The 17,870-nt window shown below is 62.4% G+C and overlaps 2 protein-coding genes and 2 non-coding genes across 6 annotated transcripts; 2 read left to right on the plus strand and 2 right to left on the minus strand.

Moving 5' to 3' along the window:
- Positions 1–4,444: 4,444 nt before the first annotated feature.
- On the plus strand, positions 4,445–7,577 carry GAMT (guanidinoacetate N-methyltransferase). Its single transcript, XM_036100686.2, has 6 exons — positions 4,445–4,697; positions 5,663–5,808; positions 5,974–6,037; positions 6,302–6,369; positions 6,544–6,654; positions 7,206–7,577. The coding sequence occupies exons 1-6, from the start codon at positions 4,517–4,519 to the stop codon at positions 7,344–7,346; spliced, it is 711 nt and encodes a 236-aa protein (XP_035956579.1). The 5' UTR covers positions 4,445–4,516; the 3' UTR covers positions 7,347–7,577.
- A 541-nt stretch (positions 7,578–8,118) lies between these two features.
- On the minus strand, positions 8,119–14,712 carry NDUFS7 (NADH:ubiquinone oxidoreductase core subunit S7). Of its 3 annotated transcripts, none has more exons than XM_036100685.2 (8): positions 14,558–14,712; positions 13,621–13,654; positions 12,726–12,794; positions 12,162–12,279; positions 10,940–11,119; positions 10,820–10,866; positions 9,981–10,069; positions 8,119–8,275 (listed from the first exon to the last, which is right to left on the minus strand). In XM_036100685.2, exons 1-8 carry the CDS (start codon positions 14,571–14,573, stop codon positions 8,178–8,180), a joined length of 651 nt encoding a protein of 216 aa, XP_035956578.1. In that variant the 5' UTR covers positions 14,574–14,712; the 3' UTR covers positions 8,119–8,177. The 3 variants fall into 3 exon arrangements, with proteins under 3 accessions (XP_035956578.1, XP_035956577.1, XP_035956575.1); XM_036100684.1 differs by having other exon boundaries at positions 13,621–13,657; positions 14,558–14,706; XM_036100682.2 differs by lacking the exon at positions 14,558–14,712 and adding an exon at positions 14,383–14,539 and having other exon boundaries at positions 13,621–13,657.
- A 125-nt stretch (positions 14,713–14,837) lies between these two features.
- Positions 14,838–14,911, minus strand: TRNAN-GUU (transfer RNA asparagine (anticodon GUU)). Its single transcript has one exon. It is a non-coding gene; the product is annotated as a tRNA-Asn (tRNA).
- Positions 14,912–15,041: 130 nt separating this feature from the next.
- Positions 15,042–15,114, plus strand: TRNAF-GAA (transfer RNA phenylalanine (anticodon GAA)). Its single transcript has one exon. It is a non-coding gene; the product is annotated as a tRNA-Phe (tRNA).
- The last annotated feature ends 2,756 nt before the right edge of the window (positions 15,115–17,870 follow it).

Consider the following 17,870-nt stretch of genomic DNA (forward strand, 5'->3'; position numbering starts at 1 on the left):
CCTGCGCACGCCCGGGCGCGCTCCCGCACGGGGCCTCCGGGGGCGGGGCCAGGGGTGCGCCCGCCGGAGTGCGTGCCTGCGTGCGTGCCTGCGTGCGGTCCCGCCGCACGGCGGCCTTGCTCCTTCGCAGCTATCGGCGTCGCCGCGGTGCACGCTGGGAAGTGGAGTTCCGCGCGCCGGCCCCGCCCGGCGGAGGGGAGCGCGCGGCCGAATGGCGTGCGTGCGTGCGTGCGTGCGTGCGCGCTCGCGCTCGGGCCCTCCGAGCTAGGCACCGCGGGGCGCAGGCGCGTCTGGGCTTCCTTGTTTGATCTCAGGTCGGAAGTGGCGCGCGGGGTCAACGGTGGGCAGAGGCCACGCCCGGTGCGGGGTCACCCGAGGCGGCGGTGCCCCTTTCCTGGCCGGCGTCCCCGCTGCCCCCGCGGAGCTCGTCTGACGGGAGGAGAGGCTCAGGGGAAGACCTGGCGGGGCGACCCGGCCGCGTGTCCCCGGCCCCTGCAGATGCGGTTCTGGGGTCAGCGCTGCAGGCGGCCGCGCAGCCCAGGGCAGTCCGCCCGGCGTGTCCGCACCTCGCGAGGACCCGTGCCCTGTTGTCGGGCGGTGGTGCGCCGCTCCGCCCGCTCTCTCCGCCGGCGGGAAGTCCATGTATTCATCATCGTAAAATTAAATGAACGGAAGGAGCGGCGGAACGAGGTCACAGGCAGACAGCACGACACCGGCCATTTACAACACCTCTCACCTCGCCCGCTTTCCGGTTTGCAGAGCGCGTGGGCACCCGTGTCACTCCCGGCAGTCGCCAGAGCAGAGTAACTCCTTAGTCCCCATCTGCAGGTGGGAGAGGGCGGTCCGGCGGAAGGCAAGGGAGTGGTGCGGCCGGCGTCGGGCCGGCGTCGTGTCCCTGCCCTGGGAACTGTGCTCATGCACCGCTCCGTAACGTTCTGCAAGTCACAGGAATCAGTAGCAGTTGGCAGGGACTGGTACCCCATTGGGGGCCCCGGGGAGCTGGAAGGACGTACCCAAGACATGTGGAGAAGAGGGCGCTGGGGACAGACAGGCTTAGCCGGGTGTCCCTGATGGGGGAAGCAGACATGAAGCAAACAAAGGAGGAAGCTCAGCAAGCCCACTTCCAGGAATTTATCCCTCAAATGCTGGCCCCGCTAAGTGCACAGAGATGTCCCATGATGCTCACAGCCCACTAACAGAGGAGCAGAACATTTGGAACAACCCACACATCCATCCATTGGTATCTCCATAAATAAGCCATGAAGGGCCTGAGCGAAATACACAGGATGTGGTCAAATGAAGGAAGCCAGACACAGACTGCTTAAAATAATATATTTTTAAAAATACAGACACTGGGGTGGGTGCCTGGCTGGCTCAGTCAGTACATCGTGGGACTCGTGAGTTCAAGCTCCACTTTGGCATACAGCCTATTAAAAAGATATGTTATGCTAAGGGCGCCTGGGTGGCTCAGTCGGTTAAGCATCTGTGTTCGGCTCAGGTCATGATCCTGGAGTCCCGGGATCGAGTCCCGCATCGGGCTCCCTGCTCAGTGGGGAGTCTGCTTCTGCCTCTGACCCTCCCCCCTCTCATGCTCTATCTCATTCTCTCAAATAAATAAATAAAATCTTAAAAAAAAAAGAAGATATGTTAAAAATACAAACACCTACCAGGAATAAAATAACAGAGTCGTGTACCTGCCACTGGAACAAACATATGTTAGTGCTTTGTTATGTTTACTTCATATCTTTCTAAAAAGATAAACTAGGCAGTTGGTTTTTCTCTCCTTCCTGACTCACTTCCTGCCTCTGCCCCAGAGCAAATGCTGGACAATAATGAATATGTGGACACTTCTGAGTTTAATCCTAACATGGATACGTGCATACCCAATACACAAAATACAGTTTTGGTCTCTTAATGTTGTACGAGACACATAAAATTCAAGATCGTAACCATCTTGGGGCGCCTGGGTGGCTCCGTCGTTAAGCATCTGCCATCGGCTTAGGTTGTGATCCCAGGGTTCTGGGATCGAGTCCCGATCAAGTCCCGGAAGCCTGCTTCTCCCTCTCCCACTCCCCGTGCTGTGTTCCCTCTCTGTGTCTCTGTCCAAATAAAGTCTTTAAAAAAAAAGATCGGAACCGTCTCTAAGCGCACAGTCAGCGGCATGAAGCACACTCACACCGTCCTGTAGTCACCCCCACCCTCCGTCTCCAGAACTTTCTATCTCCCCACATGGAGACTCTGTCCCCATGAAGCACGGACTCCCCCACCCCCTCCCCAGCCCCAGCTCCCACCCTCTCCTCTCTGTCTCTGTGGACAGGCCTCCTCTGGGGACCTCCTGGGAGGTCCTGCGGGATGTGTCATTCTGGGTCTGGCTCCTTTCACTGAGCACGGTGTCCTCAGGGTCCCTCCACATCATGGCAGGTGTCAGGGTCCCTTCCTTCCTAAGGCTGGAGCGTGTTCCAGCGTGTGTTTATCCTTCACACACTGATGGACATTTGGATTGTTTCTGCCTTTTGGTCTAACCCATTCACTTACTGTGTTTTTTTTTTTTAACTTTAAAAAAATTTTTTAAGTAGGCTCCACACCCAGCGTGGGGCTCAAACTCACGACCCTGAGATCTAGAGTTGCACACTCCATAGACGGAGCTGGCCAGGTGCCCCACGTATCACTTATTCTTGTTCATCCCCCCACCCCAGTAGGCTGTGAGCTCCAGGGGAGTCAGGATGGGACCCCCGAAGTAAGGTACTCCATATGTGTCTGATGAATGAATGAACGTCACTTCCCAGGACCCACTGCACTACAACAGGGCTAGCAAACTTTTCCTGTACAGAGCTAACTAGTAAATATTTTTGGGTTTGTTGGCTGTAAGGCTTCATAGCCATGACGCACCTGGACTATTATAGCCAGAAAACACCAGAGTGCTGGTGTTAACAAATGGAGGTGGCTGTGTGCCAATAAAACTTTATTTACCAACGCACAAATGTGAATGTCATATAATTTTTACATGTTGTAAAATAGTCTTCCCCCCCACAACTATTTAAAAATGTAAAAACCGTTCTAAGCTGTACCAAAACAACAGCAGGGGGATGTGATCTGCAGGCTGATGCCAAGTCTGTAACATTTAAATGTTTTGCTCAAACGTGTCACCTTTCTAATCAGAAGTATATATATTATATACATGTACACAGTCTTTCAAGACTGGAGTCAGGGGCGCCTGGGTGGCTCAGTCGTTAAGCGTCTGCCTTCGGCTCAGGTCATGATCCCAGGGTCCTGGGATCGAGCCCCACATCGGGCTCCCTGCTCCGCGGGAAGCCTGCTTCTCCCTCTCCCACTCCCCCTGCTTGTGTTCCCTCTCTTGCTGTGTCTCTCTCTGTCAAATAAATAAAATCTTTAAAAAAAAAAAAAAAGACTGGAGTCAGATACATCCCTCCTCTCATCCTCTCTGCCGCGACTTGCTGTGCACCCTCAAGGAAGTCACTTTCCCTCTCTGATTCCAGGCTGTGACGTGCAGACAGTTGCAGCACACACTAGGGCCTCTCACAAAGAGTGGACACAAGGAAGGACCACGTGTCACTCATTCACCAACAGGAGCAGGAACAAGAGTGGTTAGTCCATTTGGGAGAAGAGGAAGCTGAAGCTGGAACAGAAACCATTTGGCTAAGTTGGCAGCCAGACGGTACTGTGCCCATGGCTACTTTCTGGGATGCGGTCCAAATTGCGTGTAGGTGACCACTGGGAGGTCCCTTATGTCAGGGGACACTGAAACCACAGGGGAGGCTCCGAGCTGACCGCCCCCTCACTGCTTTCGCTGGGATCTGTGTGGGCAGCCGCCCCTGAGAGCTCCCCAGCGGTCTCCACTTTCTGCTCTTCCTGGCCCTGTGAGATCCCTGCCCTCGTGTGCCTGGCCATGGTGAAGGGATGTCGCTTCTGTGATTAGGTCTCAAACAATTCTGACATTGCAGACTCTCATGCTGTCACGTTGGGGAGGCCCTCCCGCCAACGGCCCCAGAGGAACTGGGTGCCACCAACGGCCAGTGCGGATCCTTCCCTAGGGGAGCCCTCAAAGGCACCCCCATAACTGGCTGGCCTCCTGACAGCGCATTCTGAGAGGGCGTGAAACAGAGGACCCAGCTAAGGGTTAAGAAAGGTGTGTTGTCTGAAGTGGCACCTTTGGGTCACTTGTTACACAGCAACACCTAACAAATATAACCTGCCTTCTGTCTCAGGCAGGGCGTTCCGGGGCACCGCTTCAATTGGGTGACATTTAGCGAGTGCCACCTGCATAGGCTGCCCAGGGCGCCTTCCGCGCGGCGGCCGCTAGGGGCCCCGGGGTCCACCGCGCAGTCCGCGCCCGGGACCGCCCCTCCGGCCTGCGGGCCGGCCCCGCCCCCGCCCCCGCCCCCGCCCCGCCCCCGCCCCGCCCCCGGCCCCGGCCCCGCCCCCCGGCCCAGAAGGCCTCGCAGGGACAAGGCCCGCGCGTCGCCAGCCGAGTCCAGGCGCGCGTTCCAGCCGCAGCATGAGCGCCCCCGCCGCGCCCCCCATCTTCGCCCCCGGCGAGAACTGCAGCCCCGCGTGGCAGGCGGCGCCCGCGGCCTACGACGCGGGGGACATGCACCTGCAGATCCTCGGCAAGCCGGTGATGGAGCGCTGGGAGACCCCCTACATGCACGCGTTGGCGGCCGCCGCCTCCTCCAAAGGTAGCCGGGCGCGCAGGGGTAAACTGAGGCTGAAGGTCGCTCAGATCCGGTGTGCAGCCCGCTCTCCAGCTGAGGTGCACTCGAGCCTCCCGTGTCTCTGTTTTCCCGCCTGCAAAATGAGGCTAGCGGGGGGCGACGGGGAAATAAAAGTGGGTGCTGCCGGCAGGGGCCTGCACACAGCAGGAGCCTCCTAAGTATCGGAACCTCCTGTCCGGGGGTAACGGGCCCACCCCGCAGATGGGGACAGGCTCTCCGACGATGACCTCGCGTGGAGCTCGGCCGCTATCCCCGCATGAAGCCGGGGAGGCCGTGTTGGCCCGAGCGGGGGGCGCTGCCCAGGCACACGCGGGCAATGTTCCTGCCCCAGGGTCCCCGGAAGCCCCGCCCGGGCTAAGAATAGCTCCGGGAAAGCTGAGGCTGGGAAACAGCTGTAGGGGTGGCCCTGTGCCTAGGTCAGAGACTGCGGGGTGCCCCAGGGGCGGGGCGGGGGTCCTCCCGGTGGCCGTGTTTCTACCTGGCCAATAAGCGTACCCAGCGTCCCTGCATAGTTGGGGTGTCCCCCTTTCCTGTCTTTGGGCCAGTGGGGACCCACCTCCTTCCCAGGTGTTCCAGGCCCCAGGCCTCAAACCCCCCCACCCCCCCACCCCCGTTTCATTGTAGCAAGGAGGGTAGACAAAAGTAACCAACTCAAGAGATAAGTGCCACCAGGGCTCAAAGTCCAGGGTCTGACCTCCCCACTGGGGCCAGGCCTCAGATCGGCTGCCCACACGTCCCTGGCCAGAGCCCATGCTGTTCCCGCTCAGGCCTACTGTGTTCCAAACCACCCTCCGCCTCTGCCCTACTTGTGCCCTCCCAGCCTTGTGGCAAACATTTCTCTCCACAAAGGCCCTGCCCTTGTGCCCCCTCCTCCAGGCAGCTGCCCAGCCCCAGCCTGGCATGTGATACTGGGTTCTTTGTGTGATCAGGGGGCCGGGTGCTGGAGGTGGGCTTCGGCATGGCGATCGCAGCCTCCAAGGTGCAGGAGGTCCCCATCGATGAGCACTGGATCATTGAGTGCAATGACAGCGTCTTCCAGAGGCTCCAGGACTGGGCCCAACGGCAGCCACACAAGGTGCCCACCTCTGCCTGCGCTGCCCCCGGGGGGGGGCTGCGTAGCCGCCGAGATGGAGGAAGTGGTCTTCTCCCCTGGGAACTCCTCTGCCCTCTCCCTTACAGCAGGTGGGGAGAGCCTGGACACCTGGGACCCTCAACCTTCTCTTTTCTCCCGGGCCCCTAGGTGGTTCCCTTGAAAGGCTTGTGGGAGGACGTAACACCTACCCTGCCAGATGGCCACTTCGATGGTGAGGCGGGGGCTGGGAGCCGGGGGAGGGGGCGCCTCTGCCTGAGTTTCCACCACTAGCCCCCGTCCTTGGCTTGCAGAGGGACCTTGTACGGAACACACAGCAGTGCTGCACTGGGGGGGCGTGGCAGACCCCGGAGGAACAGCTGTGGGGGACGCTTCCCTGCTGTCCCCGGAGGAGGCAGCATGCTGTGAGCTCTGGGCGGGGCCCGTCTCCACATGCACACACCGCTGAGCTCTGGCCCCCACCCCACTTCCCGTGCAGGGATCCTGTATGACACGTACCCGCTGTCCGAGGAGACCTGGCACACACACCAGTTCAACTTCATCAGGGTAGGACCTGCTTGGGGGGACGGTCACCCCCAGGGGTGAGTGCAGGTGGCTGCCGTTCACACACGGAGCACCTCTCCTTCCTGTTTCTCCGTCCTGCTGGGGGGTGGGAGGCCCACTGGGCAGTGGCTTCTGTCCATACCCCAGACCTCCATCCTGACCACTGTCCCTGCCCAGGGCCATGCCTTTCGCCTGCTGAAGCCTGGAGGCATCCTCACCTACTGCAACCTCACGTCCTGGGGGGAGCTGATGAAGTCCAAGTACTCAGACATCACCACCATGTTCGAGGTGTGGCAGCCCGGGAGCTCCGTGTGGGTCCACGCCCCAGCCCCAAGCCAGGCAGCAACCTTGGGGCAGCGGCAGGAGTAGCCTGTGACCTGGGGAGGGTCCCTGGCCTCAGGGGCTGGTCTCCTGGGTGGATTGGGAGCCTCCACTTACAAGTCAGGTAACGTCTCAGCTCAACGGCCTTCCGTGGCTCCCCAGTGCCCTGAGGACACAGGGATCCAGTCCAGGCTCCCCACCCAGGCATCCCGCCTCACTCGGCCCTCCTCCACCCAACAGGTCTGTAGGTTTAGGCATGCTGTCCCTGCTCTGGGTGTGCGGTGGGCAGCCTGCTGGTGCCCCACAGAGTCAGGACATTGCTACCTGAGTTTAGACACCTGGAGGATGCCCACCCCAACTCGGGCTTCCTGGTTCTGTTGGTCAGCAGTCGGGCTGCCGTGCCCAGCTCCCAGGGGCCTTGGCAATTGTGAATGCCATTCTAGGAAGAGTGGGCGCTGCGGGTGTCTCGTGAGGCCTCAGGGCCCTGCAAGCGACCTGGCGCTCCCCCACCCCCCCAGGAGACACAGGTGCCAGCCCTGCTGGAGGCGGGCTTCAGGCGGGAGAACATCCGCACGGAGTTGATGGAGCTGGTGCCCCCCGCTGAGTGCCGCTACTACGCCTTCCCGCAGATGATCACGCCCCTGGTCACCAAGCACTGAGCCCACCCAGGCCTCTGGCTCAACCACCTCTGTCCCTGTGCCCCCACTCAGTGCTTCTGCAGCCGGGAGTGCAGGCTCTGGGCTCTCAGCCCTGGGTTCGAGTCCGGCCACACCCACAGTGGGACAGAGGGTAAACTTCCCTGACCGTCCCCGCAATGGGAATACCATGACCTCCCTGTCCGCATCCACGAGGACAAAATAAATGCTGACCCTGGGCTTGCCCAATCAGCAGGACTGTGTGCTTTCACTGACTTCTCCTGCCCCTCCAAAAAGTAAAAACAACAAAACACCATCTGTTAAGTGGGCCCCCGGGAGACGGGGCCACTCCGCACCACCACCTCTGAGCCGGCACGTGACCCCACACGTGACCCGCCCGTGCCCACAGCAGACCCACAGGACCAGTGGATCGTAGCAATGTACAGCTTGTCAACCTCCTCCCTCAGCTGGCTGCTGGGGTATGGACGGGGTGGCGCTCATCAGGGCCACGCGGCCACCGAGTCTCTGGTCCCACCCGGTCAGGTCAGGCTGAGAGCCTCAAAACAAAGCAAAACCTTCAAACCCAGCCGTGCTCCCCAGGACCCCCGCCTCACCCCTAGACGTGGTGCCGCTCTTCTCACCACAGGCTCTTGGGCCCGTCCACTCCCCGCCTTCAGGGCCTCAGCGTCTCCGTGCACAGGTAGGACGGGGCCTGCCCAGGACAGCACTGACCTCTCACACCCCCGGAGCCCACACTGCCCACCGGTCGCGCAGGGAGGGGGAGGGGGAGGCCAGCTGGGTCTATCGGTTTATTGACCATCCTGAGCGGTGCTGCAGGGGCCGGAGGGGCCGGCCCTACCTGCGGTACCAGATCCTCAGCTTCTTCTCCCGCTTGATCTTCTTCTGCAGCTGCAGGATGCCGTACAGCAGGGCCTCGGCTGTGGGTGGGCAGCCTGTGGGTGGGACTGTGCCTCAGTTTCCCTGCTGGCAGGGAGGGGGCGGAGCTCATCCTGGACCCTGGGAGGGCAGCCAAGGCCCCCCCAGACCAGTGACTGGATTGTGGGACCTGTGCCTGTCCTCCCTGCTGGGGCCACGGGCCCACCCCCTGCCACTTGGCAAAGGCTGCCTTGCTCAGGATGGTCAAAGGGCTCGGCCAGACGCAGCAGCTGGAGGCCAGACAGGGCCCTGGGACGAGGAGGGGGCAGCAGAGCCACGTCTGCGAGAGGTCTGACCTGGGGCCCCCTCTCCAGCACCTCCTCTAGCCTGTACTGCCCAGGCTGGGGGTTCGGCCCATCACAGGGAAGGAGCCGCCGAGTTCCTGACCCTGGCAGTCAAGCCTCGGGCAGTGGGGAGGACTAGGCTGCCCATCCTGGGCCCAGCTGCCCTGTCCGCTACCCCCGATGACCTGGCTCAGGACCTCTGGGAGGACAAGGGCAGGTGGCCTCCGGACCCCAGGCCATGTTCGCCCCTGGTGGCGGTGGGCACTTGGAAAGCAGGGAGGGAGGGGGGAGTTGAGGGGGCAGAGCAGCCAGGCTGGGCAGGGAGGCCCACACGGCCCACGGGAGGGGAAGCCCTGGAGAAATGCTCCCCTACAGTCCCCGTTCCCACCACCCCGCCAGAAGAAGCAGACGGACAGGTCACCACCCAGGAGACCTGCCCAGGACCCGAGGGGCCTGGAAGGCCAACCACGAGCGCGTCCGGCCCTGGGCCCAGCATCCGGCAGTACCGTCCCAGTACCCCCTGATGGAGGGGCCGAGGCCCTGTGGAGATCTGCCCCCGGTCACATACCCCACAAGGCAGCTGAGCAGGGCCTGGCCTCGCCCTGCAGGGTGGAGTCCCAGGTGCCCTCCCCCACTAGACGGGCCCTGGCCCCCCCCAATGGGGGCCGCCCTGCGGCCTGGTGTGTCTAAGGCCCTCAGGAAATATCTGCAGGACACTAAACAAATCACCACCATCCAATGTCCTTTTGAGGGGCGCCAGAATGTGACCTAAACTTTCCTGGGCAACCTGGAATAGGGGCCTTGAGTGTCCTCTGCTCTCCGTGCCTCGGGTCGGGCTTTCCATGCGGCACTGAGAGCCCAAGAACACGGCGCCTTCATCTGCAGGCTAAGCACCACCCGCTGACCCCTGACCTCTGACACAGAGGCCCTGGGGCCCGAGGGTGGCCAGCCGAACACGGGCTTCAGAAAGACAACCAGTACTTCTCCAGTATGAACGTGTCGCAAACATTCCTTGCTTTCCGGACAGAAGTAACTGGGGACCCTGCACTTTTATTTGCACAATCTGACCACCCTGGTGATCTGGGGTCCAAGGGAGGCCCCGTGCACACTGGTCCTGGTCTCCAAGAACCAGTCTCTGTTTTCTAACTGTGTTCCGTGGGTTTTGTGTCTATTAGGTGGGACCATGTGAAGTGTAGTTTAAAGAAAGCCGAGGATCCGCGGTCCCACCCAGCTCAGGCTAAGCCTTCAGCACCAGCCTGGGCCCACGTCTGGATAAAACCCAAGACTCTTCAGTGGGGGAGACCTTCAAGGGACAAGGGAGGAGGAGGCTGGGGCTTCACTCTTCTACTTGGACCTACATCTGTTCATCCTGAAAAGGGGGGAGCCCACCGCCTCTGGGGGGGTGCGGGGGCCTGTGACATGGGAGGGGTGGGCTCACCTGGGACGTAGATGTCCACGGGCACGATGCGGTCACAGCCCCTCACGACAGAGTACGAGTAGTGATAGTAACCTCCTCCGTTGGCACAGCTGGGGGGGGGCATGGTGAGGGTCACACTGGCCACCCCCAGCCCTGCCCCCAACGCACACCTGCCTTCAGGTGCAAACAGGTACCAGGAATGGGCAGGAATGGGATGTGGAGTCCCAGAAAAGGGAACGAGGCCTTCTGTGGGATCAGGGAGAGCAGAAGCAAATGGACGGACCCCGAGCTCACGACACTCAGATGCTCAGGGAGGGAACCAGACACAGAAGTCCACATGGGGTGTGAGTCCACGTGGGTGACACGCCCAGAACAACAGGCTCATCCACGGACGGGAAGGGGCTCTCGGGGGCGGGGGATGGGGGGGAGGTGACAGCTGATGGGGGCGGAGTTTTCTTGGAGGATGATGGAATGTTCTGGAACTAGGGGCTACAGTTGACAGCACCGTGACTACATGGACCATCACGGAACTGCGCACTTGAACAGGGTGGACTCTGTGGCCCGAGTTCTACCTCAGAACACTGAGGTGAGGAAGCAGCTGCTGGTGGCGTGGGGAAGGGACTGGGCGCCAGGAGGGAGGGCGAGGAGTGTGCAGACAGCCCACAGAGCAGGGCACCATTTACATCCATGAAGCAGGGGCAGAACAGGGGCGACTCTGAGTGGCACAGGAGGGATGCCCTGGGGGGGTGCCGCCCTGGGGAGGGGCCGCAGGGTGTCCTGAGGGCACAGATGCCCCCTGTGACCGCGGCAGAGGGATTGGAGATGGGCAGGAGGCGCGCCAGCGTGTCGCGGGCACTCACCTCCCCATGGACACGACGTAGCGTGGCTCTGGCATCTGGTCATACACCTGGAAGAGACGGCGGGGTCTGGGTGCGGCTCGAGGCTGGCGGGCGGGTGGTGAGCCTCAGGGCCGGGCCTACCTTGCGGAGCGCCGGGGCCATCTTGTTGGTGAGCGTGCCGGCCACAATCATCACGTCGGACTGGCGCGGGCTGGCGCGGAAGACCACGCCAAAGCGGTCCATGTCATAGCGGGGCGCGGCCATGTGCATCATTTCCACGGCACAACACGCCAGGCCAAAGGTCATGGGCCACAGGGAGCTCTGCGGGGGCAGGGTGCTCAGCCCGGGGGCACGGTACCCGCCCCAGCTCAAAGCCCATCAGTCAGGCCTCCCCACGGCAGCCAAGCCACCTCCAGGCCCCAGAGGGCCCTCCGATGGTGTCACGGCCCAGTGTGCTCAACAGGAAGGTAAAGCAAACTGCACCTGTGGGTCAACACTTCCCAGCAGCCACGTCACCAAAAGAGTAAAGAGCCCCAGCCCAGGTGAAACGAGCGTTACTGACATAGTTCACGTAACCCGCACGTCCTAGGTCCCATCCTCCCGACACAGACACGCGCCGCTCCCAGTGCCTGGAAAGCCCCGTGGGGCACAGGTTCAGACCCTGGGGCTCAGCCCCTCCGACGGGCTCCTTCCTAACACTCCTAGTGTCCAGGGACTCCCAATGCCTATTCCTCCAGGAAGGCCTCCTGGATGCCGCTGCCCTGACCACTGCCTCCACCCACCCAGTGGCTCCTTCTCCCGCTGACTCCTCTGCCTAGCCGGGGACCTGGAATGGGTCCTGCCTGCCCCCCACGGGCTTGGGCTACACAGGGGGCTGACCCTGACGGCCTCTCAGATGGGCACTTAGGACCAACACTGCAGGGGACACCCGGCGGGACGCTCGCCATGGCCCCATCGGTTACAGAGACACACAGGAACGGCCTGCCCCTGGGACCCCCAACGCACCAAGAGGAGCCACTGCCCTGTGAATCGGGGAGACACGTGCACACAACACGCAGACTGTCCCCAGTGAGTACTGGGGGCGGGGGAGTGTTTTCGGGTTTTTCCCAGGAAGGAGCCACTGTTCCAGGGACACACCACTTTCCCAGTTAAAATCACTTCTGCGTCAAAAGAGAAGAATAAACAGAAACAGGAGATCCGCAGAGGGGAGGCAGGTCATCTTCCCTGGGGGTGGAGGGAGAGACCAGGAAGCATGGCACGGGCACCGAGAGGACATCAGGGCCAGCAGCGGGCAGGGCAGGTGTGCACATGTGTGAGCATGTGGCGGGAGGCCTGAAGGACGCGGGAGGGGTCAGGGGCTCACCCGGCGGGCCCAGTTGATGAGGTCATCCAGCTTGGCCACCACATACTCGCCTCGGCTGCTGGGAAGTGCGGAGGATTTGGGGGCCACGGCTCCAGCCGTGGACGCAGCGGGCTGGGTGCTGGTAAGAACACACGGCAAGGGGAGGGGGGGCCTTAGCCAGCCAGGCACCCCGACACCCCCCACCACACGATCGAGCCCAGAGCCCCCTCTCAGAGGGCAGCAGCAAGCTGGGGCATGGGCCGCTCTGGGGCAGCACTGGTAGGAGCTGGGCTGCCAGGGTCAGGACAAGAATGAACTTTTGGCAGCTGCCCTCTGTCCCCGTGGAAACTTGGTCTCCCCATGCGGAAAGCAGGAGCTCTGCTGACACGCTATCAACGGCCCTTCTGGTCTGGGGACGCGCAGCCGTTGTCTTGGACATGCAGCAGGGGGCTGGGCAAGGCTCCGAGGGCAGGGACCCAGGCTGCATCGCCTGACGGTGGAGGGAGGGCCCTGGAGTCACGGGGGCTGCTGCGGTGCCAAAGGGAGGCTTTAGGGTGCGCGGGGTCCCAGGAAGGCTGGCCTCACCTGCTGGGGCTGTCAGCAGCCACGCCTGAGTGGACACCACGCACCTGGGTAGCCACGCCCACGCCGGAGCTGCAGGGAGAGGGGTGCACGTGAAGAGGAGCCTGGGGTGCCCTGAGACGTTGTGACAGAGGCTACACTGGAGCAGGGATGGGGAAGTTCCACCCGGGGGCCAAACCTGGCCCTCTGCCTGTTGTTGTAAATAAAGTTTTATTGACATGCAACCACATCCACCCCTTTCTGACTATCTCAGCTGTTTTCACAAAGGCAGAGCTGAGCCTCCACAGAGCCAATCTGGCCCTTCATGGAAAGTCTGCTGAGCCCTGTCTAGGAGGTGTCTGGTTCTCATCTCCTAGTTCTCTCACTTCCCCTTTATTTTACAGTGAATGCGTTTGATTCCTAGAAAAAACGTCTTCTCAAAACAAGGCAGAGTCGGCCCAAGCCCAAGTGCTCCTCGAAGCCTCCCATCTCCCCTCCATCAGGAAGACCCTCTCCTCAGATCTGCCATGTCCCTGCCCCATGGCGCCGGAGATTTCATTTCTGGGCTCTGTCCACTGAGAGGGCACGGTGACTACCTGCCTCCCTGTCCTGAGGAGGCCTACTTGAGGCCGCCACCTGAGCAAATGCACCAACCGCCTTCCTGCAACACGTGAGTGAGTTGTGAGGGAAGGAGGGCAGGCAGGCGTGGGTCTGAATACAGGCTCGGCCACCACCTGGACCGTCCCCACGGAGAGGCCTGAACACCACCTGCAAGACTGCCGGACTATGTGACCTTCAGCAGGTGGGCCCCCTCCTAGTGCTGCTGAAGGACCACCCCAGCTCCGCCGTGCTCTGATGCACCCCCACCCGCCAGCGAGCCCTCCGGGGCAGGGCCGTGTGGTGGGGGAGACGCACTCACCGCAGAGCAAGGATCCGGCAGAGCAGGCCCGGAGCTGCTGAGAGAGCCACAAGGTGCAGGCAGTGAGTTGTAGGCGATAAACCCTGGTGGGGCCCAGCCTCCAGGGGTTTGCCCATGAGCCCTACGCCTGGCATGTCCTTCCTGTTACCCTGGGTCTATCTAAATTCCACTTAACAAACACCTGGTAAAAAGGGGTCTTTCAGAACGTGCCCCACACAGTGTCCCTACCCTGCTTAATATCCCACACCCTGAAAAAAAGGCCACACCACACCCGGGCCATCCTCCCTTTCCTCCTGCAGGTCAGTGTCGCTCCTGCCTCAGGGCCTTTGCACTTGCGGCCCGCGCCGCCTGGAGCACCCTGCCCCACGCGGGCACATGCCGGCCCGTCTTACGGGCAGGTTTCGCTCCGTACCACCCATGCCCCCGGCTCTCTGGATGCGGTCACCCCGCTGCACCTCCATCTCTGTGCTGCGTGGTGCCTGTCTCTCCCAAGATGCTAGGGCCTCGCTGGGGTCCCCGGGGTCCTCTGCTGTGCCTGACGGGCTCCCGGCCCTGGGCCGCGCGTGACAACCAAGCTCCCGGCGGGGCCCGGGTCCGGTGCGCGCCGCCCGTCCCTCCCGGTGCCTCGGGCGGAAATCCAGGTCTGGGGATGCGCTGGCAGCACGGTCAGCGCCCCTGCCCTCGGACGAGCCGCGGGATCTCGCCGCCCCGGACCCCGACGACGCTCTCCCCCGCACCGCCAGCCCTCGTACTCTCGTTTACCCCGCATCTGCGGACGGCAGCTCTCCGCCGCACGCCGCGCTGGGAGCCCCGGAGGCCTCGGTTTCCCCGCTCGTCGGGGCTCCCGTCGCCCCGCCGCGCCGCTTCGTCCCGGGAACGAGAGCGGCGGCATCCCGCCCCCGCCCCGCCGCGGCCGCCCGCGACCCGACCCGCTCACCCGCCGGCGCCGCCATGTCCGCCTCGGCCTTCAAACAACCTCTGCGGTCCGTCCGCTTCAGCGCTCCGGGTCTCCAGGCCCGGCTCCCAAAGCGGCTCGGCTGCCGCGCGGAACCCGGACCCCGGCCCTGGGACGTTCCGCCTCCGTGGACTTCCCCTGCGGCGCGCCCCCGGACTCCCCCTCCCGGACAGGCTGGCCTGGGGGTGCGCGCGGAGCGTCCCGCATAAAGCAGGGGCGTCGCTCGCCCGCTCCTTACGTCGGGAACAAAAGCTCAAAAGAGCGTCCCTGGGTGGGCTCGAACCACCAACCTTTCGGTTAACAGCCGAACGCGCTAACCGATTGCGCCACAGAGACGGCGCTGCCGCCCCGCGCCCCCCGGGCTCCTATGAGGCGCGCGCAGCCGGGAGGCCTGGCGCAAGCGGCGGCGGCGCGCGGGCGGCGCGGCGCGAGCCGGACTTGGGACGACGGCGGCCCCTGCCGGCCAGCCGAGATAGCTCAGTTGGGAGAGCGTTAGACTGAAGATCTAGAGGTCCCTGGTTCGATCCCGGGTTTCGGCAGCTGTTTTGGCGCTCCGGCGCCCGGCTTTTCCTTCCCCAGCATGCCCCCCATTCTGCAGACGACGGGCGGGGCCGCCGGCTCAGGCCCACGTGGGGGAGGAACGGAGCCCTCAGCCCCCTGTCTCCACCCCCAGACCGTGATTCCGGCCCAAACGTGGACTCTAGCCCGATTCCCAACACTTCTTAAGCGGTAGGATTAGAACGAGCGCTAGTTGTTAGGAGTTCGCAAGAACACCTTCCGCCTGTATGCCCCCTAATTCTTGCAATCCTGCCGGATTTTACACTTAGGGGAAACTGAGGCTCACACAGGCAAGCGCAGGGGAGCGGCAGGCGGGCCTCCCGGCAGGACCACTCCGCCCCCGAACGCCTGCACAGCCCACCTGGTCTCGCTCCCGGGGAGCTCCAGGTCCCGGGTGGGAGGTGAGGGGCCCCTTCCCCTTTCCTTCCCGCTCCCCGCTAGCCTGTGGAGCTGGATTTTGTAACTTACTTAACTAAACTTTGCATTTTCACAGGAAAGTTGCCGACATAGTAGAGTTCCTGTGTACCCAACACCCAGTTCAGTTAGCAGCTTACACCGCAGGACACATTTGCTGCAATTCATGAACCAAAGTGGATGTGACTGAAGTCTGAGCTTTATGCAAGTTTTCTGTTTGCCCATAACGTCCTTGCCCTGTGAGTGAGGGACGCTGGGGACTGAGCCCCCGGCCCCAGCTGAACTTTCAGATGACGCAGCCCTGGTGACATTCGACTGGCACCTCATGAGACCTGAGTCACCCAGCCAAGCTGCTCAGTGAATTTCCAGCCCCACCGGAACCACGAGAGAGCGTCTTTTCCAGCTGCTAGGTCACAAGAGAGAACGCTGCTAGAGGCCATGGGCCTGGTCAAGGCTGCTTGACCGAGGGGAGGTCAGGGAGGTCTGAGCCAGCCTCCTGGGAGAGCCCTGCAGTGGGAGGCTGGCTGGGGGAGTGAGACGGGGCACCGGGCACGGGAACCTGGGCAGTGGGGGCAGTGAATCAGGGACCCGGGGTGGGAGGGGATGGACTATTACATGTGCAAGTGTGCTTCCCTGAGGTTTCAGATTCTTACCCTATAGGGAATTACTTTTCTTTTTTTTAAAACGATTTTATTTGAGAGAACGAGCACACATGTGCGGGCATGAGCGGGGGTGGGGGGGCAGCGCAGAGGGAGAAGCAGACTCCCCATTGAGCAGGGAACCCGACTGGGGACTCCATCCCAGGACCCCGAGATCATGACCTGACCCAAAGTCAGACGCCCAACCAAGTCACCCACACATCCTGTGAATTGTTTTTCTTTAAAGATTTTATTTTTTAAAGATTTTATTTGGCAGAGAGCGAGCGAGCACAAGCAGCCCAACTGGAGGCTCGATCCCAGGACCCCGGGATCATGACCAAAGCCGAAGGGAGGTGCTTCACTGAGCCACCCAAGCACCCCTAGATTTTATTTTTAAACAATTCTATGCCCAACATGGGGCTCTTACAACCCCAAGATCAAGAGTCAAATGCTCCACCAACTGAGCCAGCCAGGCACCACCCACCCCCCCACCGCCCCTGTCCCGTGACTTTTTTAAAATCAGTTTTTTAGATAGCAATAGGCTTGAAGAGGGGCCAAGGTGTGTGCAATGACAATTGCCCATCTCAGAGAGTGGGGATGTTGGTGTGTGGTGACCACAGGTACTAGGGGTGGGATGGTTCCTTTGCATCGTCCGGCTGGAGTGAGAAAAGCAAACCAACTTGACGAGCAGCTTCTGCAGGGCCTTGGGGTCTGGGTGGGCAGCAGTTCAGAGAAGGGGTGGGCTGGGGGCGGTGGGAGGAGGGGAGGGCAGGGGGTCAAGGGGGCAGCAGGGAGGCCACACAGAGGCCAGGGAGCTAGAGCCTAGAGGGAAGGGGCAGAGGTGGGGCGGGGGAAGGAGGCAAGATGGTCATGGGTTTGTGTGTGTGTGGGGGGCTCCTGGCATTGAGGGGTGGGGTCCAGGATGCTGCCCAGCCCCCCTGCAGCACCCAGGACGGCCGTCGGAGAATGACCCGGCCTGATGTCTGCAGCGCCAAGGGGGGAGACAGGAGTAGGAGTGGGGGCGAGGGGTGGGCTGACGGAAGCCTCGCGGTGGACAAGAGGGCGGTGCTGGGGGCAGTCTGTGTCTCAGAGGCTTGTGCTGTGCGTGCTTCTCCAGGGACCCCCATGGGGCCGCCAGCTGCCGGGCCCCGCGCCCCTCACACCTGCCCAGCAGCCATAGGACGAGCACCCTCAGGCTCCCCACAACAGGGCGCAGGCCCAGGGTGCAGGTGGGGCTCCGGCGGGCATTTAACGCTGGTCCGGACAGGCTGACTGCGCCAGCGGCCCACCTCAGCCACCGCATCGAGCACGGCCAGTGGTGGACGGAGCCATCAGGCTCTCCCAGAAAGGGGCACGGCCCGCTTTGGAGACAATGTCGGGCTGTTCTCTGTGGAGGAAGCGACCAAGCGGCCTGGCTTTGGGCTCCACGGTGGACTGGAACCGTCGACCCTCTGTGGTCCCAGCCCCGCTGTCCCAGGCTAGCTCGCCCCGCCCCCCCGCCATCGGGAGGATTCTGGGGCCGTCTCCCAGCCTCTCCCGCTGCACAACTGACCCGTGGTTGTGTGTGTGGCCCGGGCCTCTGCCGGCTCAGACAGCCCCTTCTCGGGGCCCGAGCCCGCCCACCTCCCAGCAGGCTCTCCCCCTAAGCCCCCACTCTAGTGGCTGCTGACCCCGGCCAGGGCCTC

This window comes from Halichoerus grypus, chromosome 1 (genome assembly GCF_964656455.1).
Source record: "Halichoerus grypus chromosome 1, mHalGry1.hap1.1, whole genome shotgun sequence".
NCBI lineage: Eukaryota > Metazoa > Chordata > Mammalia > Carnivora > Phocidae > Halichoerus > Halichoerus grypus.